The 25,526-nt window shown below is 37.8% G+C and overlaps 4 protein-coding genes across 4 annotated transcripts; all 4 read left to right on the forward strand.

Moving 5' to 3' along the window:
* Window positions 1-600: 600 nt before the first annotated feature.
* On the forward strand, window positions 601-2,178 carry LOC141834221 (putative glutathione S-transferase parA). The gene is made up of 2 exons (XM_074721667.1): window positions 601-956; window positions 1,644-2,178. The coding sequence occupies exons 1-2, from the start codon at window positions 642-644 to the stop codon at window positions 1,986-1,988; spliced, it is 660 nt and encodes a 219-aa protein (XP_074577768.1). The 5' UTR covers window positions 601-641; the 3' UTR covers window positions 1,989-2,178.
* A 3,929-nt stretch (window positions 2,179-6,107) lies between these two features.
* On the forward strand, window positions 6,108-7,848 carry LOC141834915 (putative glutathione S-transferase). The gene is made up of 2 exons (XM_074722310.1): window positions 6,108-6,453; window positions 7,144-7,848. Exons 1-2 carry the CDS (start codon window positions 6,139-6,141, stop codon window positions 7,486-7,488), a joined length of 660 nt encoding a protein of 219 aa, XP_074578411.1. The 5' UTR covers window positions 6,108-6,138; the 3' UTR covers window positions 7,489-7,848.
* A 9,672-nt stretch (window positions 7,849-17,520) lies between these two features.
* Window positions 17,521-19,579, forward strand: LOC141834987 (glutathione S-transferase U19-like). Its single transcript, XM_074722407.1, has 4 exons — window positions 17,521-17,535; window positions 17,632-17,728; window positions 17,864-18,203; window positions 18,853-19,579. The coding sequence occupies exons 3-4, from the start codon at window positions 17,877-17,879 to the stop codon at window positions 19,195-19,197; spliced, it is 672 nt and encodes a 223-aa protein (XP_074578508.1). The 5' UTR covers window positions 17,521-17,535; window positions 17,632-17,728; window positions 17,864-17,876; the 3' UTR covers window positions 19,198-19,579.
* A 1,320-nt stretch (window positions 19,580-20,899) lies between these two features.
* On the forward strand, window positions 20,900-22,381 carry LOC141827528 (putative glutathione S-transferase parA). The gene is made up of 2 exons (XM_074714801.1): window positions 20,900-21,252; window positions 21,654-22,381. Exons 1-2 carry the CDS (start codon window positions 20,938-20,940, stop codon window positions 21,996-21,998), a joined length of 660 nt encoding a protein of 219 aa, XP_074570902.1. The 5' UTR covers window positions 20,900-20,937; the 3' UTR covers window positions 21,999-22,381.
* The last annotated feature ends 3,145 nt before the right edge of the window (window positions 22,382-25,526 follow it).

The following is a 25,526-nucleotide window of genomic DNA, read 5'->3' on the forward strand; positions in this document are numbered from 1 at the left end:
GAATGGAAATTGTAATTAATTGACAGGATGTACAAAGTTATAGGTCGGGCTTTAAAATGGCATCTCAGGGCGAATGGGCCTGCTTGTCAGAAGTTAACTGGGCCAAAGCCCAACAATTATTATTTTCTATGCAATGGGTAAAATTTCTGATTCTAGCTAATAAATTTAGGTTGAGATCGTTTACATTAACGGAATTAATTGCTGGAAATGCCATCGATAAATATGCATGAACGAAGCATCTCGGTGGTTCTAGCTGCCTTCACCTTACGATTTGATCAGCTCTCGTCTACATCTCTTGCCGTTGATCTCCCCATCGAGGGTTCATGGAACCTCCTCCGTCGGCACTCGTGACGCAAGCCGTGACTTATTTCTCCGAATAGAATGCTGGAGACAACGCTAGAAAAATTTGTACACGGTCAACGTGCGCCGCGTAAGTGATTACCTCACACGAAGAGGTGAGCCCGGTCAACGTGCGCCGCGTAAGTGATTACCTCACACGAAGCGGTGAGCCCATTCAAATTTTCTTCTTGTGTTCTATTTAAGCTCTCGAATCGTCTCCCCATCCGCATCGTTTTGGAACGCGAGTGAGTGAGAGAGAGAGAGAGAGAGAGAGAGAGAGAGAGAGAGAGAGAGGAGCGACAATGGCAGAGGCGGTGGTGTTGCTAGATATGTGGGTGAGTCCGTTCGGGCAGCGGTGCCGAATCGCGCTTGCGGAGAAGGGGGTGGCGTACGAGTACAAGGAGGAGGACTTCAGCAACAAGAGCCCGCTGCTGCTGCAATCCAACCCCGTCTACAAGCAGATCCCCGTCCTCATCCACGACGGCAAGCCGGTGTGCGAGTCCCTCATCATCGTGCAGTACATCGACGAGGTGTGGTCCGACGGCGCACCGCTTCTACCGGCGGATCCATACGCCCGCTCTCAGGCGCGCTTTTGGGGTGACTTCATTGACAAAAAGGTACCCCCGATTGCTATGCCCGCCACCTGTTTGATTGTTCGTTGTGCAGAATAACCCTAGTTTTACCTTGCTAATTCGGCTGGGCCGCCGTACGTTTGAGGAGGTAGCTGCATGCTACGGAGGCTCTAAGCTTCTAACTTTCTTGTCGTGGAGTTTGAGAACAACTGGTGTGAAAGAACCAGGCGGTTGGAAAGTTCTTTCTCTTGGGGAATTGATTATACATTTGATTTTTAGTGTTTTTGGTCAATATTAGAGATTGGCGGGTAGTCCTTACTGTTTTCATTACTGATTGAAGCAATCTTACCTTTCCCTTCTATCGCAATCAATCTGACTCTCCTTAATGGAGAAAGATAGAGCATACCCGAAGTGTTTTTTTTTAGCATCTACTTACCAGATCTATCCTATAGTTTACGCCAGACATCTAGATAGGCAATATACATCCCTCTCTGTTTCAGGAAGAAATTAGTTAAAGAATATCTTGTTTTCTTGAACAAAAGAAGGAAAAAGGATTTTTTTTTTTTTGTTTGTTGCAGTCTTGCAGAGTTTTGTATAGTCGTTGAACTGTTTGGCTATTATTGGCTATCGAAATCAAATGAAAGTAACTTACATACGAACTTCCAGTATTTGTTTCGCTGTGAATTAATTGCTGACGAGTCGTCTGCCTTCTGCTCTTGCTTCATGGATCAGATCTACGAGTGCGGAACCAGAGTGTGGAAGCTGAAGGGAGAGGCCCAACAGGAGGCCAAGAAAGAGCTCATCGAGATCCTGAAGCTCCTGGAGGCTGAGCTGGGCGACAAGAAGTACTTCGGTGGCGACGCCTTCGGCTACGTCGACATCGCGCTGGCCCCCTTCTGCGCCTGGTTCTACACCTTTAAGACCTGCGGTGGTTTAAGCGTTGAGGCGGAGGTGCCGAAGTTGGCGGCGTGGGGTAGGCGGTGCATGGAGAGGGAGAGCGTCGCCAAGACGCTCTACGATCCGCTCAAGGTCTACGAGTTCATATGCCAGTTGAAGAAGCAGGACGGAATCGAGTAGTCTTCCATGGAATCCACCTGGAGTCAGCGTTTCTGGACTTGTTTAAATCGTTGTGGTCAATCTCATCAGTAGTTACTTGGTGTGTGTCGTGTGTTGTGTGGCTGCTTCGTTGTAGCCGCACTGACTTTGTTCGTGGTTGGAGGCGTTAAAATAAAACGGCGTTCGCTCGAGAGGGCATACTTTATTGTCATATGATAGCTAAAATTTTTAATTAATTGGAAAATTATATTTAATTATTAATTATTTAGTTGTCACAAAACATTCTTGTTTAAATAATTGTTGCATGTGAATATTTTTATCTTCACAAAATAAAGCCTTATCATTGTTATAAGTTAATAACATAAATAAAATTATTTTAAAAACTAACTTGTATGTGTGTTGTATTTTGAATTTATATGATAAAAAAAGATAAGAAAAACGTTTAACCCGTGGCTTTTCCTATCAGATTAAATGAAAATTCTTATATAGATTATCAATAATATAATTTTAATATATGTATCAAGAGAAGTCATGTACTGCGCGACATCCCGTGCGCGACACCCGACCCATGCCCACTGCCGCCGCTCCCGTTTCGCCATCCGGCCACCTCCGGCCGCCGGACCCGGCCCGATCGACGCGCCACTCGCCGGCGCGTCGACTGGCGTCGGTCCGGCGGCCGCCGGTGGCCGGACGACCGCGAATTCGGCCGGAATCCGCCGCTCTCTCACCCACGCCCACTGCCGCCGCGATTTCATCGCGGTCCGGCCATCTCCGCCCGCCGGACAGAGCCCAATCGACGCGCCACTCGCCGGCCAAATCGCCGTCCGGCCATCTCCGGCGGCGGGCGGTCCTTCCCCGGCCGGTATCTGGCCGGAATTTGGTCGGATTCCGACCGTGATTTGCCCGGAATCGGCGCCAGTGACTGTGGTCTCGGATTCCGGCCAAATTCGCCGCCGTCCGTCCATATCCGGCCGCCGGACCGACGCCAGTCGACGCGCCGGCGAGTGGCGCATCGATTAGGCCCGGTCCGGCGGCTGGAGATGGCCGGACGGCGATGAAATCGCTGCGGCAGTGGGCGTGGGTGGGAGAAGTCGCGGACGGGGTCGCGTAATCACGGCGCGCAGTATATCAAATTTCTATGTATCAATATCTATATATATTTCAATGATATAAATTTAATAAATTAAGTAAAAATAAATAATTTAGAGTCAATATCATCCAGACACATAGGTTAAAAATCTATTTAGAGTATATTATCGCATACATTATATAATGTAAAATTAAAAATCTTCATCGATGAAAATCATAATAAACACTGATCGCGAACAATTGTGTTTTCATAATATATGGACATTAAAGTGCTTTGGACCGAGAACGATCACACTATCACAACAACATATGAACGATTCAATGTTCTGGTATAAAACTATGTTATAATGCTAGATTCATAATTTTTAGCTTTTTTATATTAGTCATTCTTATTTTTATTATTTTATTTTATTTTATTATTATTTATCATAATTATTACATTTCAATCCGTATCTTCTTGATTAGTCTATTCAAGTAAATTTTTATTATAAATTTTATTTATTTATTAAAATATCATCATAAAATATAATAAGATTTATAAATGACGGTCAACTTCAACAAGATGCAAACATATTCATTTTTTAAAATATGTTTTTAATCTTAATCTCCGTATAAAATCCTATGTGAACAAAAAATAATGTTAATTATTTATCTTTTAATAATTTAATTATTTTAATTCTCTTATACTATTTTAACTATTATTTTAATCTATTTTAAAAAGGATTATATACGTGACGTTCTTTTATGCTGTTGACCAGTTGAAACCGACAGCAAAACTAAGAGAATATGAAAGAAATTAAAGGGGGGGGAGATGAAAAAAAAAGAGAAAATAAGTTGAAAGAGAAAGGTTTTTTTAAAATATAATAAATTATTTAAAAATGTCTGAATCGGTGTAAAATTTAATTTTGATTCAAATATAATTTAATTTAATTAATTTTAAATCAATTTTGATTTAATTTAACATAGTCTCTATCTTATACGTCTATCTTTTGAATTTAGTTCCAATCGAAATTGATTTTAATTTAGCTCTCTCACTACTTATCCGGTATTCAATTCATTTCTTTATTATTATTATATTAAATTATTTATAAAAAATCAATATTTAACAATAGTTGGCATGATTAACCATGATAATACTGAAATATATCGCCTAGTTTTACCATTATATATATTTCATTTTTTTTCCATTTTACTTTGAATAGATCTCTTTTATCATCTACTAGGGCATAAACAAACTGATTCATTTGGACCTGAATCATCACCCATGATGTGGTGGAGATAATTCAATTTCATATGGCATAAAAAAAAGTCAAAAGAGAAATTGAGAGGTAAGCCAAAAGTCATGAAAGTCAAGTCTGATAAAGACCAATGCTGAGTCTAGACTTTTCAAAGCATATTCAAATCGGGTGAAACTTACATTTGATGCAATTTGACAAAGGGCAACTATACCACTCAACACCTCACTCCTTATAAGGATGAATATGTGATTAAAATTTAATTAAATTGATTTTTTTCTTAACTAAATGAACTTATCAAAATTTTAAATAAAAATCAAATAAATCGAATTGATAAAATATTAATTAATTTAATTTTCGATCGAATTAACTAAAATAATTAAAATTTTTAAATATTATAATTAATTTATCAATTAATTAGGAATTTATAAATTTATTTAATTAATACTTTATAAATTATTTTTTATTTTAATTAATTTGATTTATTCAATTTAATCGAATAAAAATTTTTAAAATCAAAATTGAATTAAATTAATCAAATTAAATATTTTTTTTAAAAAAATTAAAATTTAAAATAATTAAATTAAAATTTTAAATTAAATCATTTCAATCGATTTATGCTCGACTACGAGATCTGTGCTATTTGACGCTCGAGCAGAGAGAACTGGGAAGGTCAGTCGGGAATTCGGTGAACATAAAATGTCACGATTAATGAAAAATGAGAGGGGCATGGGACAACATGGATTATAAGGTGGGGAGAACATGTGATGAATTGACAACTCAGACGTGGAAAACTGAAGGTTGTGACCCACGGATTTTTGCCAAAGAAATAGTATAAAAAAAATTCCCACTCCCACGGGGATAAATATGCACACGAAAATCAAGTCACTTATTTAATTCTCAACGATCGTTTCCTTCTTGATTTGCTTCGATCACGAGGGTCTAACTTGAGCGCTTCTTTGACTGTTGAAGAGATTCCTTAAGCTCGTGATGGGATCTATAGTGAAGACCTCCGTCACCAGCTTAATCCTGATCGTTCCCTCATCTGATCGTGATCAGGATCAATCCGTAACTTACGGGTGTTAGAAAAAACTAAAATCGTGAAATTTAAATTTGTTTTCTACATCTGGCGCCGTTTTGTGGAGAATGGAAATTGCAATTAAATGACAGGATGCACAAAGTTTTGATTCGGGCTTTAAGTCGAATGGGCCTACTTGTCAGCAGTCAACTGGGCCGAAGCCCAACTACTAAAATCGTGAAATTTTTATTTTTTTCTACATATGGCACGGTTTAGTGGATAATGGAAATTGTAATTACATAACAGGACGTACAAAGTTATAGTTCAGGCTTTAAAATGGCGTCACAAGACGAATGGGCCTACTTGTCAGCGGTCAACTGGGCCGAAGCCCAACGATTATTATTTTTACGCAATGGCTAATAAATTTGAGTTGAAATCGTTTATATTAACGGAATTAATTGCTGGAAACGCTATCGATAAATATGCATGATTCATGAACGAAGCATCTCGGTGGTTCTAGCTGCCTCCACCTTACGATTTGATCAGCACTCGTCTACATCTCTTGCCGTTGATCTCCCCATCGACGGTTTATGGAACCTCCCCCGTCGGCACTCGTGACGCAAGCCGTGACTTATTTCTCCGAATCGAATGCTGGAGACAACGCTAGAAAATCTGTACGATCAACGAGGGCCACGTAAGTGATTGCCTCACACGAAGCAGTGAGCCCATTAAAATTTTCCGCTTGTGTTCTATTTAAGCTCTCGAATCGTCTCCCCATCCGCATCGTTTTGGAACGCGAGTAAGAGAGAGAGAGAGAGAGAGCGCGACAATGGCAGAGGCGGTGGTGTTGCTGGATGTGTGGGTGAGTCCGTTCGGGCAGCGGTGCCGAATCGCACTTGCGGAAAAGGGGGTGGCGTACGAGTACAAGGAGGAGGACTTGAGCAACAAGAGCCCGCTGCTGCTGCAATCCAACCCCGTCCACAAGAAGATCCCCGTCCTCATCCACAACGGCAAGCCGGTGTGCGAGTCCCTCATCATCGTGCAGTACATCGACGAGGTGTGGTCCGACGGCGCACCGCTTCTACCGGCGGACCCTTACGCCCGCGCCCAGGCGCGCTTCTGGGGCGACTTCATTGACAAAAAGGTACGCCCGATTGCTATGCCCGCCACCTGTTTGATTGTTGGTTGTGCAGAATAACCCTAGTTTTACCTTGATAATTCGCCTGGGCCGCCGTACGTTTGAGGAGGTAGCTGCTACGGAGGCTCTAAGCTTCTAACTTTCTTGTTGTGGAGTTTGAGAACGACTGGTGTGAAAGAACCAGGCGTTTGGAAAGTTATTTCTCTGGGGGAATTGATTATACATTTGATTTTTAGTGTTTTTGATCAATATTAATAGAGATTGGTGGGTAGTCCTTACTGTTTTCATTACTGATTGAATCAATCTTACCTTTCCCTTCTATCGCAATCAATCTCACTCTCCTTAATGAAGAAAGATAGAGCATACCCGAAGTGTTCTTTTTAGCATCTACTTACCAGATCTAACCTATAGTTTACGCCAGACATCTAGATAGGCAATATACATCCCTCTCTGTTTCAGGAAGAAATTACTTAAAGAATATCTTGTTTTCTTGATCAAAAGAAGGAAAAAGGATTTTTTTTTTTGTTGCAGTCTTGCAGAGTTTTGTATAGTTGCGAACTGTTTGACTATAATTGGCTATCGAAATCAAATGAAAAAGAGTTGGATTCGTAACTTACATATGAACTTCCAGTATTTGTTTCGATGTGAATTAATTGCTGACGAGTCGTCTGCCTCTGCTCTTGCTTCATGGATCAGATCTACGAGTGCGGAACCAGACTGTGGAAGCTGAAGGGAGAGGCCCAACAGGAGGCCAAGAAAGAGTTCATCGAGATCCTGAAGCTCCTGGAGGCTGAGCTGGGCGACAAGAAGTACTTCGGTGGCGACGCCTTCGGCTACGTCGACCTTGCGCTGGTCCCCTTCTGCGCCTGGTTCTACACCTACGAGACCTTCGCTGGTTTCAGCGTCGAGGCGGAGGCGCCGAAGTTGGTGGTGTGGGGCAGGCGATGCATGGAGAGGGAGAGCGTCGCCAAGACGCTCTACGACCCGCTCAAGGTCTACGAGTTCGTATGCCACTTGAAGAAGAAGTTCGGAGTCGAGTAGTCTTCCATGGAATGAATCCATCTGGAGTCGACGTTTCTGGACTTGTTTCTTGGTTGTGGTCAACCTCGTCAGTGGTTAGTTGTACGTGTCGTGTGTTGTGTGGCTGCTTCGTTGTAGTCGTACTGGCGTCAAAATTTATTTTAATGGTTGTGGTCAACCACTCAACCATGTCGGTGGTTACTTGTACGTGTCGTGTGTTGTGTGGCTGCTTCGACTACAGTGTGGCTGCTTCGTTGCAGCAGCACTGGCGTCAAAATTTATTTTAATGATTGTGGTATACCTCGTCAGTAGTTACTTGTTGCGTGTCTTGTGTTGTGTGGCTGCTTCGCTGTCGTCACACTGGCGTCAAAATAAAATAGTCGTTGGCCCAGAGAGGGCAAATTTTATTGTCAAATTGAAAGCTAAAAATATTAATTAATTATAAACTTAATTTAATTATTAATTATTAATTATTTAGTTGTCATAAAACATTCTTATTTAAAAGTAGCACGGGTAATTGTTGCATGTGAATATTTATATCTTCACAAAATAAAGCCCTAGCATTGTTACAAGTTAATAACATAAATAAAATTATTTTAAAAATTAACTTGTATCTCGGTTGCATTTTGAATTTATATAATAAAAGAATAAGAAAAACGTTTAACACGTGGCATTTCCTATCAGATTAAATGAAAATTCCAACACATGTATTCTAAAGTATATATATATATCTATATAAAATAAATCATGTAAAAAATAAATTAATTAGAGTCATACGTATAAACTAAAAATCTATTCAGAATATATTATTGTATATGTTATTTAATATATGGATTAAAAATTCTCATTAGTGTAAATCATAATAAAAACTTATAATAGACAATCGTGTTATCACAACATATGAACAGTAAAAGTATTTTGGATGGTGAGTGATCACAATAACATATGGACAGTTCGATACTCTGATATAAAATTATACTATAAAATTATATTCATAAATTTCACTTTTTTTATATTTTTTATTTTTACCTTTATTATTTGATTTTATTTTTTATTATTTATTATAATTATTACATTCTCAATTGGTATCTTTTTCATTAATTTGAACGACAATTTCAAATCAAATTTTAATATGAATTTTATTAATTCTAAGATATCATAAAATTTACAAATAACGATCAACATCAGCAAGATACAATATCAATAAAAGAATAAATTTAAATATCTATTTATTTTTTAAAATGTCGTTTTTATCTTAATCTGCGTATGAACTTATATGAATAGAAAATAATATTAATTATTTACACTTCAATAATTTAATTATTCTAATTTTAATTTATTATTTTAAATATTATATTAATATCTTTTTAAAAAATAATTATACAACTTTACGTGACGTTCTTGTTGCTGTTGACCAGCAAACCTAAAAGAATATGAAAGAAATGAGAGTTTAGCGTTGTTGGCCGAGAGAAAAGGACCAAATGGTGAAATAGGGGAACAATAAAGTGTTGGCAGTTTTGTAACCGCCCGTCCACCACCCACGGTTCTCACCATGCTCCGCATGATCTGCACTCCGTGGAGCAGAGAGCTTCTCCCTATTAAAGGGAGAGGAGAGGATGGGACAAGGGTTCGATGGCTGAGTGCCGGGTGTGAGATTGCGTCCAAGTGAAGAGGAGAAGAGGTTGCCGGAGAAGAACGCCAAATCGTAGGATTTGGTTTGTGGATTCGTGGAGAGTCTTCCGTCAAGTGATAACTCTTCCGACAGAAGCAGCGATCTTTGACGCCGGAGCCCAGAGACGAGGGTTTCTCCGACGCAAGCTTCCCAGTCGAGCAGTCCCAGTTCGCCGGAAAAGAAGCACGCTACAACAGGTATATTCCTACATTGGTATCAGAGCTTTGTAGGTTAAATTTCAGATTACCTGTAGAGATTCTTCCCATGGAAGAATACAACAAAGAAATCGGGGATTTCTCTGTTCTGGTCGTCGTTGCAAACAAGAACGCCCTGCTGTCCGCGATTTCTCTGTTCAACATCGCTGTTATGGCCGATGAAACAAGGGACAGGCACTGGCCCGTCTCTGTTAAGGTGGCTCGCGCTTCAATAGCTTCTCACAGTGTGGCTTACAGTCACGGAGTAGCACTGGTTTTTGGCACGGCAGGCGCAGGTCCTGGCGTCGTCGAGGCTGGAATCGGCGAGGCTGGCACTGACAAGGTTGGTGCCGGCGAGGCAGGTGCCGGCGGTGCCGGTGAGGTTGTTGCAAGCGGCGGCATTGTGTTTTTAGGGCACAGAACAGAAAAGAAATCAAAGGCGGCGGAGTCGCTGTGCTTCGTACATAAAAAAAAAGGGGCGGAAGTGCTATGTGCTTTGTGCACAGTAACAAGAAAATAAAAAAAAGGGAAAATAAATTTTTAATTAATGCATGGTGATAGAATTCGTGCATGTGATTAAATATTATTTTCTTGCTTGTTAATTGGGATGGACTATTGTTGAAATCATGGATTTATTTTATTTGTTAAAATTAAAAGAAAACGAAACATGAACTGTTAATAAAAAAAACAGTAAGTATAGTTGTTTTTATGCATGATAACAGTTCATGTTTGATTCAATTAATCCATGATTTAATTAATTGAAAATGATTTTATATTTTATTTTTCAATTAATTGTGATTGGACCGAGGAGGTTGATTTAAGCAGACCATTATTAGTTCAATTAGACCTCGATATAGATTAAACTATTAGTTGGTTTAACTATATCAATTAGATCCAAATCAGAACCAATTAAGAATGGTTTGGTTACAAGTGTATTAATCAAATTGGGTCAAATTTCTAATTGGGCCAATTTTTGGACTTTCAATGATCTAATTTTGGAAATAATGTGCCCAATTGGCCGTTAGAGTTGATTTTGGTCAACCATACTCATAATTGAGAAGTTGTTTAAACAATCTATACTCGAGAAACAACTCAATAGGCTTAGTCAACATGGCTGGAGATGATGAGAAACTAAATATCATGCATGGTGCTCAGGTGCCTGGGGTGCTTGGAGCTAGGTGATATTTTAGTTTTCATGAAACACTGTCATGATGAGTCTTCAAGGTGCCAACTGATCAAAAGGATCAGTTAACAAAGCTCCTATAAATCAAGAAGATTTGTTATTCTTGATTTATTGTGTTAGATCTATGCATGTATAAATTGAATTAAGCTGGTATATGTACTGGTTTGTCAGTTTTGTACTGACTTCATTAATTTCAATTTTTCGAGATGGCACAGACGATTACTACTATGACTCGACGCGAAGTGATGCGTAATAAGCTGAGGGAAATTATCTAGTGGATAGATTATGATCCAGCTTATGGAGTTAGTAGACACATGGGGAGGTTGAACAGACTATTTTGGCACCTAGAGATGTAGGATTTTTGATTCTGGACAACTGCAGGATTTAAGCTTTGATTCGTTCATTGCCTGAAAACCTGCAAGTTGAAGCACTTCAGATATGGGAGCGCCGTAAGGGACGTATAACATATACTGAGTTGTGCACAGAACTGCTTCACTATGCTGATTGTGAAGAGGATCCAGAAGAAGATCCAAGAGAAGACTCTGGAGAGGACACTTCTGAGGGATATTTGAGTTCATCACAGGATTCTGTATCCTGACATCATCCAAATAATATCCCAGTTGAAGATGTTTCTGTTCAGCCTAAAAGGATAAGCTATGTTTGGATTATCACTGCGCTAGTGTTTGTCCTAGTGGGAGTGATAGTTGCTTATCTAGTTTGTTAGAGTTGTTGTCTAGTTAATTATGAGTAAAAATGTTAAAGATAACATTTAAAGTAGAGTTCTTGTTATTTGTTAACAATGTACAGCACGTTTTAATGATATGTTCATTTTATGCTGTTTGCTCTACATGATGCATGATATTTAATTAATGTATACTCTTTGATTAGTTCATTATGAGTATAATTAATTAACTTTTAAATGATAAGTTCATTTAATGATAAATATCATGATTAATTAATGATTAAGTTCATTAAAGATGGGATGTATGTAATAAAATAGATCAATGCAAATTAGATTGGAACATACAAATGATGAGTGAGAATGTAATTCTCACTTGATTTTGTAAACCAAATCAAATTTACATTGAGTCAATTTAGAGATTACATACATAAAATGACATACACTGAATATCTGAATAATTTGTTTATTTATGATAGGTTATGGCAACAAAGAACATCATAGCTGATTTAAATAATGGAGAAAATTTTAATGGGGATAACTACAAAAACTGGCACCTTAGGATACAGGATGTCCTAGAGGAACAAAAAGTTCTAGAGGCTATAAATCAGGTCATGATTGAACCTGTAGATGGTCTTACTATAGGAGTGAGACCAGACCCTATCAAGAAGAAGGGAAAGAAGACTGGAAAGAAACCTAAAAGCAAGTTGACTTGTTTTAACTGTGGCAAAGAGGGTCACTTCGCTCGGGAATGTTCTGAGCTGAAAAAGGTTTCTCCTAGTGTGTCTTCTTTTCTGAGCATTTAGTTGCTAGTTCTGTGTTGTTGGCTGATTCTTATCCTTTGTGGATTATAGATTCGGGAGCAACCAACCATGTAACTCGGGAACGAGTTACGTATGTTGAGTACCACAGGGTACCAGCTGGCAACAAATGGATTTATGTAGGAAACAATGCAAGAGTTGAAGTCAAAGGAATCGACACTTGCAAACTTAACCTTCGTGGTGGAAGTACATTGTTTCTACATGATGTTCTGTATGCTCCAGAGATTCGAAGGAATCTTGTTTCTGTAACTAGTCTTCTTGAATTAGGGTATTGTATTAATTTTTATAGCCGGTGTGTAGAACTTAAGATTGACTCAGTGTCAATCGGATATGGTTATTTAACGAATGGTTTTATGGTTCTTGATGTGGAACCAAATATCAGTTGTGGAATTGATAGTTATTTTTCAAACATTGCTCTTACTAGTGATGCAGATATAACTGATGAAGTTTGGCATGCTAGATTAGGACATATAGGACAAGAACGAATGAATCGGTTAGCTAAGGAGGGCCTCTTGGGCACTCGGGCTAAGATTAACTTGTCTATATGTGAGCATTGTCTTGCTGGAAAATCAACTAGAAAACCATTTGGAAAGGCTATTAGGGCTGAATCACCATTGCAATTAATTCATTCGGATATTTGTGGTCCAATGAATGTGAAGGCTAGACATGGAGCTTCCTATTTCATTACATTTATTGATGATTTCTCTCGTTTCGGTCATGTGTATTTGATTTCTCATAAATCTGAAGCATTAGATTGCTTCATTCGTTATATGAACGAAGTTGAGAATCAAATGGAACGTAAGGTTAAGACCCTACGCACTGACCGTGGGGGGGAATATTTGTCTGATATGTTCAAGACAATATGTAATGATAGAGGGATTATTAGACAGCTGACAATCCCTGGAACTCCGCAGCAAAATGGGGTTGCTGAAAGAAGAAATAGGACTCTTCTTGAAATGGTTAGGTCTATGATGGCCCAAGCTAATTTGCCTATTTCCTATTGGGGAGATGCATTATTAGTAGCGGCTTATATACTTAACAGAGTGCCTTCAAAATCAGTTCCATCTACCCCATATGAACGTTGGACTGGCAGAAAACCGGATTTGAGTAATCTGAGACCCTGGGGGTCAGCTGCCTATGTTCATGATAACTCTCATAAATATGGAAAACTGGGACCTAGGGGTAAAAAGTGTATCTTTATAAGGTATTCTGATACTTCTAAAGGTTATGTTTTCATTGGTGAGCAGCAAGATGGAACTATCTCTGAAATAGAGTCGAGAGATGCTACTTTTCTTGAAACTGAGTTCCCAATTAGAGGTGAGGTTGAGAGGTCAGTTCCTCTATTTGAGGAGGATGAGACATTATCAACCAAAGAGGTGTCTATAGAGATGCCTGAACCTAGTCAACCGAGTGGGAGTAATTTGCCTAGTCATGAGTTGACTTCTCAACAGCCCAATTTACGAAGAAGTATTCGTAAAATCAAACCTAAGAAGAGGTTTGATATTGAGAATGAGGCATTAATGACACTCCCAGTTGACGATGATGAACCTCAATCTGTTGAGGAAGCATTGGGATGTAGAGTTAAAGAAAAGTGGAAAACTGCAATGGTTGAAGAGATGGAGTCTATGAATAAGAATCATGTTTGGGACTTAGTCGATCTTCCTCCTGGCCGAAAGGCCATTGGGAATAAATGGATTCTCAAAATAAAGAGGAAAGCTGATGGATCGATTAACAGATACAAAGCTCGATTAGTTGCAAAAGGATTTACCCAAGTAGAGGGTATTGACTTTGAAGAGACATTTTCTCCTGTAGTAAAATTTGTATCAATACGAGTTATTTTGGCCTTTGTGGCACATTATGACTTAGAATTACATCAAATGGATGTAAAAACCGCTTTCCTTAATGGTGAACTTGACGAGGAAATCTATATGGTTCAGCCAGAAGGTTTCATTGCTGAAGGCCAAGAGGATAAAGTATGTAGACTTAAAAAATCTATATATGGGCTAAAGCAAGCGTCAAGGCAATGGAACATAAGATTTAATGAAGTCATTTTATCTTATGGTTTTGAAATGATCAATGAGGATCATTGTGTTTTCCTGAAAAGGGAAAAAGGAAAGTATGTCATTTTATCATTATATGTTGATGATATGTTGATAGCTGGAAATGACATAAGGTTTGTGAATGAAATCAAGAAGTGGTTATCATCACAATTTGATACAACAGATATGGGAGAAGCTGAGTACATCTTAGGGGTGAAGATCATTAGAGATCGTTCTAAAAGACTTTTGGGTTTGTCTCAAGAGACTTATATTAATAAGATGTTACAACAGTTCGGCATGTCTGAGTGCAACATAGAACAGACACCTATTGTGAAAGGTACTGTTCTGAGCAAGAAGTATGTGTCCCAAGACTCCTAATGAAATAGCCGAGATGAAGAAAAGACCATATGCCAGTGCTATTGGTAGTTTGATGTACACTATGTTGTGTACACGTCCCGATATCAGCTATGCTGTTGGTTTAGTCAGCCGGTTCCAGTCAAACCCAGGACCGAGACACTGGAAGGCAGTAAAAAGGATTTTCAGATATCTGAAGGCGACGACAGATTATTGTCTCTGTTTTCAAGGGTCAGATATGAGCTTGAAGGGCTATACAGATGCAGATTGGGCAGGGGACCTGGATGATAGAAAATCCACATCAGGCTATGCGTTCTTACTGAATGGTGGCGCCATCTCCTGGAACAGCAAGAAACAGGCTTGTGTAGCCTTGTCAACTATGGAAGCTGAATATGTGGCATGTTCAGCAGCTGTGCAAGAAGCAGTCTGGTTGAGAAGGTTCCTAAAACATCTGAAGATTGCTGAAGACAGTGGGAGTCCAGTTACTGTCTATTGTGACAGTCAAGCTGCTATAGCTTTCTCAAAGGATCCCAAATATCACAGCAAGGGCAAGCATATAGCTATAAAATATAACTTTGTGAGGGATATTATTGCTAAAAAGAAGGTGATTCTTGAGTATATCCCTACAAGAGTTATGCTTGCAGATCCTTTTACTAAGCCAATGACTAGAGAGTCATTTAATGAGCATGTAAAGTCTATGGGACTTCGAAGAATGTAACAAAGTTGTAATTGACATTTGATTAAGTAAAATGCCATAATTTATTCAGTGTATGTGAAAAGTTACATTCTTGAGTTAAGATCTCGGTGAGCATGTTGGCAGGTAGTGATTGGTCCTCTCACATGGACAATCATCTCTATTTGTTATGTATGAATAGAGGTAAGACCGGTGCTTATAGTTCAGCTTAAGCAGCTGTTAGCTTATGTAGCTGTTAAAATTGTTACATTCCTATAAGCTGGGGTCGCCTTGATATTGGAATCAAGATGAGATCATTTAAAGTTTGATGATCGAAGTAAATGCTCCCACCATTTACTAAACCTGTTAGAAGCCAGATTAGAATTTATGTGTTAAATTTTGGATTAGGCATTGGGAATGTCTAGATCGAAATCTGTACGATGTTAATTTGAGGAAAACATGCACTCTTTTTGGTAAAGAGAATAACATCGTAGCATGTGATTCATACCACATGTGCTAATGCGACAATTAGGGTAGTAGGAGAATGGATCCCTGCTTCTCTACTATGTGAGCCCTATGAGATTATATGTTGATCTCAGTATTTGCCCTTAGTGACTATTTGGCTGTCTACTTGAAATTCTAATCAGTGTCTGCTACTTTAGCGTGTATCCTATGACTATGGATGATTCGGTCTATGGAGCATAACTAGGAAAGCGACTGATTAGAATGAATAGATTCTAGCTAAAAAGGAAGATTAAACATATTTACATCTTATGATGTTATTCACTGGTCGACCCATTTCTGTTATGTATAGAAATGTTTGTGAATATTGAATATGGAACATGCTCTTGACATAATAGTCAAATTGAGGGATTAGAGATGTTCATATTGATGTAAATACATATTATTTAATCTGGGTAAATAGCAAGACATAATGAGTCCAGGAAATGGTTACGTACCACAAGAAGAGTGATTTGTGTATCACTGGAGAACGGCTAGGTGCCACCTGGATGATGGTTGTGAGCCATCAGATAAATGACTGTGTGTCATTCAGAAAATGGTTATGTACTATTTGGAGAGCTACTAAGTTAGGAGTAACAACTTTCTTAGTGTTGATCGCTCTATGAGCAGCTATGTAAAGTGTAACAACTTTCTTAGCAATGAATGCTCAATGTGCTTGCTGTCGCACGAACCATTTTCCTAAGTATGAATTGGTTGTTCTTGCAGTCTATGTGACCGTGCATTTCGGTAGTCTACGTGACTAGATACCTCTTAATGGTCTTTGTGATCATTTGCATTTACCTTTGTGGCTTCACTTGGACGAGTGGGAGATGTTGGCAGTTTTGTAACCGCCCGTCCACCACCCACGGTTCTCGCCACGCTCCGCACGATCTGCACTCCGTGGAGCAAGAGCCTCTCCCTATTAAAGGGAGAGGAGAGCCCTGGGACAAGGGTTCGATGGCTGAGTGCCGGGTGTGAGATTGCGTCCAAGTGAAGAGGAGAAGAGGTTGCCGGAGAAGAACGCCAAATCGTAGGATTTGGTTTGTGGATTCGTGGAGAGTCTTCCGTCAAGTGATAACTCTTCCGACAGAAGCAGCGATCTTTGACGCCGGAGCCAGAGACGAGGGTTTCTCCGACGCAAGCTTCCCAGTCGAGCAGTCCCAGTTCGCCGGAAAAGAAGCACGCTACAACAGGTATATTCCTACACTTGACTAGTATATTCGAATAAAATTGAATTGAATTAATTGAAATTGAATGAACTTAAATATTTTTAAATTAATCAAATTGATTAAATTTCTAAATAAAAATCGAATAAATCGAATTAACGAATTGATAAATTATCAAATAATTCAGTTTTCAATCGAATTAATTGAAATAACTAAATTTTTTAAATAATAAGAGAGATTTATCAATTAATTAAGAATTGATAAATTCACTTAGTTAAAAATTTATAAATTAAAATTTTATTTTAATTAATTCAATTTATTCAGTTTAATCGAATAATAAATTTTAAAATAAAAAATCGAATCGAATTAATTACTTTTTTTTAATTAAAATTTTAAAATAATCAAATTGAATTTTTAAATTTGATCGGTTCAATGAATTTATTCGATTTAATCAAATTTTTATCCACCCTAATTCTTTTTTCCAAGACCACTATCATTTGGCGCCCAACACTTATTAAGATTACGAGACCTCTATTATTGGATGCTCGAATATGGAGGATAGGGCCAGTCTGAAAATATGGTGAATCATATGATTAACGACAAATAAGAGGGACGTGAGACACCATACATTATAAAGTGAGGAGAACGTGTGATGAATTGACAACTCCTCAAATTAAACGTGGAAAACTAAGGGTTGTGACCCACCTATTTTATCAAATAGGTGATATTAAAAAAATCCACTCTCAAAGGCATAAGCATGCACACTAAAATCAAGCCACTTATTTGGTTCTCCCCCATCTTTTTTCGTTCTTAATTGGTTCGATTAGCAGAGTCTGTCTTGAACGTATTAGCCTCCGTTGTAATTCTCTTTAACTGTTGCAGAGATTCCTTAAGCTTGTGATAGGAGCTGCACTAAGACCTCGGATCCAGCCGCATCCTTGATTGTTCTCTCTTCTTTCATCGTGGACGGGATCAATCCGTAACCTACCGATATTAAAAAATTTATCCATCTTTTCTTTTTCTCTCTTAAATTTACTATATCTCAAATAAAAATTAAAAATTTTCACCCTTTTATTTATCTTCTCCTCTCCTCCCTCACCTACTCCAAACAAAGAGTACGAGAGAGGATGGCAGAGGCGGTGGTGTTGCTAGGTCTGTGGGTGAGTCCGTTCGCGCAGCGGTGCCGAATCGCGCTTGCGGAGAAGGGGGTGGCGTACGAGTACAAGGAGGAGTACAAGGAGGAGGACTGGACCAACAAGAGCCCGCTGCTGCTGCAATCCAACCCCGTCCACAAGAAGGTCCCCGTCCTCATCCACGACGGCAAGCCGGTGTGCGAGTCCCTCATCATCGTGCAGTACATCGACGAGGTGTGGTCCGACGGCGCACCGCTTCTACCGGCGGACCCATACGCCCGCGCCCAGACGCGCTTCTGGGGCGACTTCGTTGACAAAAAGGTACGCCCGATTGCTATGGCCGCCACCTGTTTGATTGTTGGTTGTGCAGAATATTTCCTTGCTAATTCGGCTGGGCCGCCGTACGTTTGAGAAGGTAGCTGCCACGGAGGCTCTAAACCTCTAACTTGCTTGTCGTGGAGTTTGAGAACAACTGGTGTGAAAGAACCAGGCGTTTGGAATGTTCTTTCTCTTGGGGAATTGATTATACATTTGATTTTTAGTGTTTTTGTTCAATATCAAAGATTGGTGGGTAGTCCTTACTGTTTTCATTACTGATTGAAGCAATCTTACCTTTCCCTTCTATCACAATTAATCTCTCTCTTCTTGATGAAGAAAGTGACAGCATACCCGAAGCGTTCTTTTTAGCATCTACTTACCAGATCTAACCTATAGTTGACGCCAGACATCTAGATAGGCAATATACATCCCTCTCTGTTTCAGGAAGAAATTAGTTAAAGAATATCTTGTTTTCTTGATCAAAAGAAGGAAAAAGGATTTTTTTTTTGTTCGTTGCAGTCTTGCAGAGTTTTGTATAGTCCTTGAACTGTTTGGCAATTATTGGCTATCGAAATCAAATGAAAAGTATTTATTTCGCTGTGAATTAATTGCTGACGAGTCGTCTGCCTTCTGCTCTTGCTTCATGGATCAGATCTACGAGTGCGGAACCAGACTGTGGAAGCTGAAGGGAGAGGCCCAACAGGAGGCCAAGAAAGAGCTCATCGTGATCCTGAAGCTCCTCGAGGCTGAGCTGGGCGACAAGAAGTACTTCGGTGGCGACGCCTTCGGCTACGTCGACATCACGCTGGCCCCCTTCATCGCCTGGTTCTACACCTACGAGACCTGCGCTGGTTTAAGCGTCGAGGCGGAGGTGCCGAAGTTGGCGGCGTGGGGCAGGCGGTGCATGGAGAGGGAGAGCGTCGCCAAGACGCTCTACGACCCGCTCAAGGTCTACGAGTTCGTATGCCAGTTGAAGAAGAAGTACGGAATCGAGTAGTCTTCCATGGCATCCATCTGGAGTCAGCGTTTCTGGACTTGTTTCTTGGTTGTGGGCAACCTCGTCGGTGGTTACTAGTACGTGTCTTGTGTTGTGTGGCTGCTTCGTTGTAGTCGCACTGGCGTCAAAATTTATTTTAATGGTTGTGGTCAACCATGTCGGTGGTTACATGTACGTGTCGTGTGTTGTGTGGCTGCTTCGTTGTAGTCGCACTGGCGTCAAAATTTATTTTAATGGTTCTGGTCAACCATGTCGGTGGTCACTTGGTACGTGTCTTGTCTTGTGTGGCTGCTTCGACTACAGTGTGGCTGCTTCGTTGCAGCAGTACTGGCGTCAAAATAAAATCGACGTTGGCCCAGAGAGGGCAAACTTTATTGTCAAATTGATAGCTAAAAATATTAATTAATTATAAACTTAATTTCATTATTAATTATTTTGTTGTCACAAAACATTCTTGTTTAAAAGTAGTACGATTAATTGTTGCATGTGAAAAATATCTTCACAAAATAAAGCCTTAGCATTGTTACAAGTTTATTACATAAATACAATTATTTTAAAAATTAACTTGTAAGTGTGTTGTATTTAGAATTTATATAATAAACGAATAAAAAACGTATACCTTTAAAATTAATCTTGTATACCTTTAAAATTAACCTATTTTATCAAATAGGTGATATTAAAAAAATCCACTCTCAAAGCCATAAGTATGCACACTAAAATCAAGCCACTTATTTAGTTCTCTTTTTTACATTCTAAATCTAACTATAAAAAATTCTAACAATTTAAAAAAATTATACATCTTTTCTTTTTCTCTCTTTAATTTACTATATTTCAAATAAAAATAAAAATTTTCATCCTTTTTATTCATCCTCCCCTCTCTTCCCCCCACCGACTCCACAAACAGTGGCGAATCCAAATTAATTTTTCAACCGGTGCTCAATTTTTTCAACCAGACCGATGATGATCTAATTCAAATAGGATTTTCACATGTTTATATGATCATGAAGAGATCAGTTTCAATATTCTAGCATCTAACAGCTAAAGCCTTTTAATCCAACTAGATTCATCTGATCTTCATACATCTAAACCCTCTATGATCAGATTTTAATCTTATAAGAAATTGAAGACCATGAATTTGTTTATTAAACAATCACATAATAACATGTGTCAATATTTGCAAAACTAATGAAGGACAAGAAGGACTCAATCTTAGTCACCAACTGAACGTGACCCGAGAAAGTAAATTTAAAAACATGTCAATAATAATAATAATATTATTATTATTATTTTGAGAATAGACTAGATAATAGCACTATCACCTAGAATCATAAGAACGCCCACAAAAATAAATAAAGGAAGGAATCATCTATTTATGATCATATTCTCATAATAAACCATAGATGGTGAAGGAGCCATCAACCTGAAATATGGCTAACTCTAGAATGTATAAATAGGTAAAAGAAAAATAACTGGCTGAACTTGAGCGGATGTTGTTCGCCACCGAGCTGGAGCGATCCGCTAACGAAGACAAGCACGCCACCAGGGGGTCCCGAGGGCTGGCAATCGACGGTGGAGATGGCGTGGGCGCACTGCTGGAAGGGGAGGGACGAGAGTTTAGCGACAATGGCAGCCGCGCCCTGGATCTTGTCGCCCTCAAAGGTGAGCCGATCTCAGGGGGGGCTCAAGCCCCCCCTCGCCCCCCCTTGGATCCGCCAGTGTCCACAAAGCGTACGAGAGAGGATGGCAGAGTCGGTGGTGTTGCTAGATCGGTGGGTGAGTCCGTTCGGGCAGCGGTGCCGAATTGCGCTTGCGGAGAAGGGGGTGGCGTACGAGTCCAAGGAGGAGGACTTGAGCAACAAGAGCGCGCTGCTGCTGCAATCCAACCCCGTCCACAAGAAAGTCCCCGTCCTCATCCACGACGGCAAGCCGGTGTGCGAGTCCCTCATCATCGTGCAGTACATCGACGAGGTGTGGTCCGACGGCGCACCGCTTCTACCGGCGGACCCATACGCCCGCGCCCAGACGCGCTTCTGGGGCGATTTCATTGATAAAAAGGTACGCCCGATTGCTATGGCCGCCACCCGTTTGATTGTTGGTTGTGCAGAATATTACCTTGCTAATTCGGCTGGGCCGCCGTACGTTTGAGGAGGTAGCTGCCACGGAGGCTCTAAGCTTCTAACTTGCTTGTCGTGGAGTTTGAGAACGACTGGTGTGAAAGAACCAGGCGTTTGGAATGTTCTTTCTCTTGGGGAATTGACTATACATTTGATTTTTATTGTTTTTGATCAATATCAGAGATTGGTCGGTAGTCCTTACTGTTTTCATTACTGATTGAAGCAATCTTACCTTTCCCTTTTATCACTCGTCTTAAGTTACATATGAACTTCCGGTATTTGTTCCGCTGTAAATTAAATGTTGACGAGTCGTCTGCCTTCTGCTCTTGCTTCATGGATCAGATCTACGAGTGCGGAACCAGACTGTGGAAGCTGAAGGGAGAGGCCCAACAGGAGGCCAAGAAAGAGCTCATCGAGATCCTGAAGCTCCTGGAGGCTGAGCTGGGCGACAAGAAGTATTTCGGTGGCGACGCCTTCGGCTATGTCGACATCACGCTGGCCCCCTTCTGCGCCTGGTTCTACACCTACAAGACCTGCGGTGGTTTAAGCGTCGAGGCGGAGGTGCCGAAGTTGGCGGCGTGGGGCAGGCGGTGCATGGAGAGGGAGAGCGTCGCCAAGACGCTCTACGACCCGCTCAAGCTCTACGAGTTAGTATGCCAGTTGAAGAAGAAGTACGGAATCGAGTAGTCTTCCTTGGCATCCATCTGGAGTCAGCGTTTCTGGACTTGTTTCTTGGTTGTGGGCAACCTCGTCGGTGGTTACTTGTACGTGTCGTGTGTTGTGTGGCTGCTTCGTTGTAGTCGCACTGGCGTCAAAATTTATTTTAATAGTTGTGGTCAACCATGTCGGTGGTTACCTGTACGTGTCGTGTGTTGTGTGGCTGCTTCGTTGTAGTCGCACTGGCGTCAAAATTTATTTTAATGGTTGTTGTCAACCATGTCGGTGGTCACTTGGTACGTGTCGTGTGTCGTGTGGTTGCTTCGACTACAGTGTGGCTGCTTCGTTGTAGCAAGTACTGGCGTCAAAATAAAATCGACGTTGGCCCAGAGAGGGCAAACTTTATTGTCAAATTGATAGCTAAAAATATTAATTAATTATAAACTTAATTTAATTATTAATTATTTAGTTGTCACAAAACATTCTTGTTTAAAAGTAGTACGATTAATTGTTGCATGTGAATATCTTCACAAAATAAAGCCTTAGCATTGTTACAAGTTAATAACATAAATACAATTATTTTAAAAATTAACTTGTAAGTGTGTTGTATTTAGAATTTATATAATAAACGAATAAAAAAACGTATATCTTTAAAATTAATCTAGTATGTTAAACATAGATTATATATATATATATAAATAATACTAAGGATGATTGTATCTCAATTAGTAGTTACTTGGTATGCGTCGTTTTGTGTGGCTGTTTCATTGTAGCCGCAATGGCTTTGTTCGTGGTTGGAGGGGTTAAAATAAATCGTTGTTCGCTCGAGAGGGCATACTTTATTGTCATATGATAGCTAAAATTTTTAATTAATTGGAAAACTATATTTAATTATTAATTATTTAGTTGTCACAAAACATTCTTGTTTAAAGGGAGCAAGGGTAATTGTTGCATGTGAATATTTTTATCTTCACAAAATAAAGCCTTATCATTGTTATAAGTTAATAACATAAATAAAATTATTTTAAAAATTAACTTGTATGTGTGTTGTATTTTGAATTTATATGATAAAAAAAGATAAGAAAAACGTTTAACCCGTGGCTTTTCCTATCAGATTAAATGAAAATTCTTATATAGATTATTAATAATATAATTTCAATATATGTATCAATATCTATATATATTTCAATGATATAAATTTGATAAATTAAGTAAAAATAAATAATTTAGAGTCAATGTCATCGAGACATATAGGTTAAAAATCTATTTAGAGTATATTATCGCATACATTATCTAATGTAAAATTAAAAATCTTCATCTATGAAAATCATAATAAATACTGATCGCGGACAATTATGTTATCACAATATATGGGTATTAAAGTGCTTTGGACCGCGAACAATCACACTATCACAACAACATATGAACGGTTCAATGTTCTGATATAAAACTATGTTATAATGCAAGGGTAAATTACTTTTCCCCCCTCCCCTGACACCGCACCCCTCTCTCCTCCTCTCTCTCTCCCCCATTCAAATGACCATTTTACCCTTTTTTCTGTTTTTTTATTTTATTTTATTTATATATTTTTTTAATTTTAATTAATTTTAATTTAGTTTTATTTTTTAATTAATTTTGTTTATTATTTTCATTAATATTTATATATATATATATATTTAATTTTATTTAATTTTATTTAATTTTTATTTATTTTATTTTTAAATTAATTATGTTTATTATTTTTTAAATTTTATTTAGTTTTATTTCTTTAATCAATTTTGTTTATTATTTTTTTATTAAATTTTTTTATTTTATATAATTTTTAACATAGGTCAGAATCTCTCTCTTTTAAATTGAGTGATGCTACTTGTCACAACATATTTCCGTCATAAATTTGTGATGGGAATCTGGACCGTTCAATCACAATCACCCATTCAATTACAATCACCCATTCAATCACAATCATCCATTCAATTTACGATCAGGATTTAATCTTAATTTTAAAATCCAACGGTGCAGATTCCCGTCACAACATTTGTGACGGGAATTCTATTGTGACAAGTAGCTTTTTTCTTAATTACCTTCCTAATTCGATACTTAAATTACCCCCCTCCAACTCTTGACACATGTTAGAACCTTCTCTCCCTTTAAATCATCCTTCCCTCTAATCCTTGACACATAACACATGTTAGAATCTCTCATCCTCTTTAAATTACACATTCTCCAACCATTGACACCTGTCAAAACACCACTCAAAAAAATAAAACTAATAAAAAAAATTGATAAAAAAACTGATTAACAAAAAAATAAAATCAATAAAAAACAAAATTTTAAAAAATTATAAATTGGAAAAAATACAAGTATTATGAAAAAATAATAAATAAAAATAATTAAAAAATAAAATTTATATAAAATTGAAAAAAATATAATAAACAAAATTGATTAAAAAATAAAACTAAATAAAATTTATATAAAATTCTAAAAATAAAGTATTGATAAAAAATAATAAACAAAATTGATTAAAAAATAAAATTAAATAAAAATTGAAAAAATATAGTATTGATGAAAAAAATAATTAATTAAATTAATTAAAAAATAAAACAAAATTAAATTAAAAATATATTAGAGTTATTTTTAAATAAAATTAATTAAAAAATAAACCTAAATAAAAAATTAAAAAATTAAAAAATTAAAAAATAAATAAAAAGAAATGGATAGGAATGTAATTTGAGAGGAAGAGAGAGGAGGTGGGAGGGGCGGGGGTGCGGTGAGGGGGGTGGGAAAAGCAGATCTCAATGCTAGGTTCATAATTTTTAGCTTGTTTATATTAGTCATTCTTATTTTTATTGTTTTATTTTATTTTTTTATTATTTATCATAATTATTACATTTCAATCCGTATCTTCTCGATTAGTCTATTCAAGTAAACTTTTATTATAAATTTTATTTATTTATTAAAATATCATCATAAAATATAATAAGATTTATAAATGACGGTCAACTTCAACAAGATGCAAACATATTCATTTTTTAAAATATGTTTTTAATCTTAATCTCCGTATAAAATCCTATGTGAACAAAAAATAATATTAATTATTTATCTTTTAATAATTTAATTATTTTAATTCTCTTATACTATTTTAACTATTATTTTAATCTATTTTAAAAAGGATTATATACGTGACGTTCTTTAATGCTGTTGACCAGTTGAAACCGACAGCAAAACTAAGAGAATATGAAAGAAATTAAAGGGGGGGGGGGGGGAAGAAAAAAAGAGAAAGTAAGTTGAAAGAGAAATGTTTTTTTTAATATAATAAATTATTTAAAAATGTCTGAATCGGTGTACAATTTAATTTTGATTCAATTATAATTTAATTTAATTAATTTTAAATCAATTTTGATTTAAATTAACATAGTCTCTATCTCTACGTCTATCTTTTGAATTTAATTCCAATCGAAATTGATTTTAATTTAGCTCTCTCACTACTTATCAGATATTCAATTAATTTCCTTATTATTATTATATTTAATTATTTATAAAAAAATAATATTTAACAAT

Source organism: Curcuma longa, chromosome 1 (genome assembly GCF_044706935.1).
Source record: "Curcuma longa cultivar G26 ecotype Majalengka, Jawa Barat chromosome 1, ITB_CL_G26_1.1, whole genome shotgun sequence".
Lineage (NCBI taxonomy): Eukaryota > Viridiplantae > Streptophyta > Magnoliopsida > Zingiberales > Zingiberaceae > Curcuma > Curcuma longa.

Excerpts from the sequence above, each read along its gene's own strand:
- LOC141827528 (XM_074714801.1), top strand. The coding sequence starts at position 20,938 with ATGGCAGAGTCGGTGGTGTTGCTAGATCGGTGGGTGAGTCCGTTCGGG. Across the intron at positions 21,253-21,653 it reads GCGATTTCATTGATAAAAAG|ATCTACGAGTGCGGAACCAG; the intron begins GTACGCCCGATT and ends TTCATGGATCAG.
- LOC141834221 (XM_074721667.1), top strand. The coding sequence starts at position 642 with ATGGCAGAGGCGGTGGTGTTGCTAGATATGTGGGTGAGTCCGTTCGGG. Across the intron at positions 957-1,643 it reads GTGACTTCATTGACAAAAAG|ATCTACGAGTGCGGAACCAG; the intron begins GTACCCCCGATT and ends TTCATGGATCAG.
- LOC141834987 (XM_074722407.1), top strand. The coding sequence starts at position 17,877 with ATGGCAGAGGCGGTGGTGTTGCTAGGTCTGTGGGTGAGTCCGTTCGCG. Across the intron at positions 18,204-18,852 it reads GCGACTTCGTTGACAAAAAG|ATCTACGAGTGCGGAACCAG; the intron begins GTACGCCCGATT and ends TTCATGGATCAG.
- LOC141834915 (XM_074722310.1), top strand. The coding sequence starts at position 6,139 with ATGGCAGAGGCGGTGGTGTTGCTGGATGTGTGGGTGAGTCCGTTCGGG. Across the intron at positions 6,454-7,143 it reads GCGACTTCATTGACAAAAAG|ATCTACGAGTGCGGAACCAG; the intron begins GTACGCCCGATT and ends TTCATGGATCAG.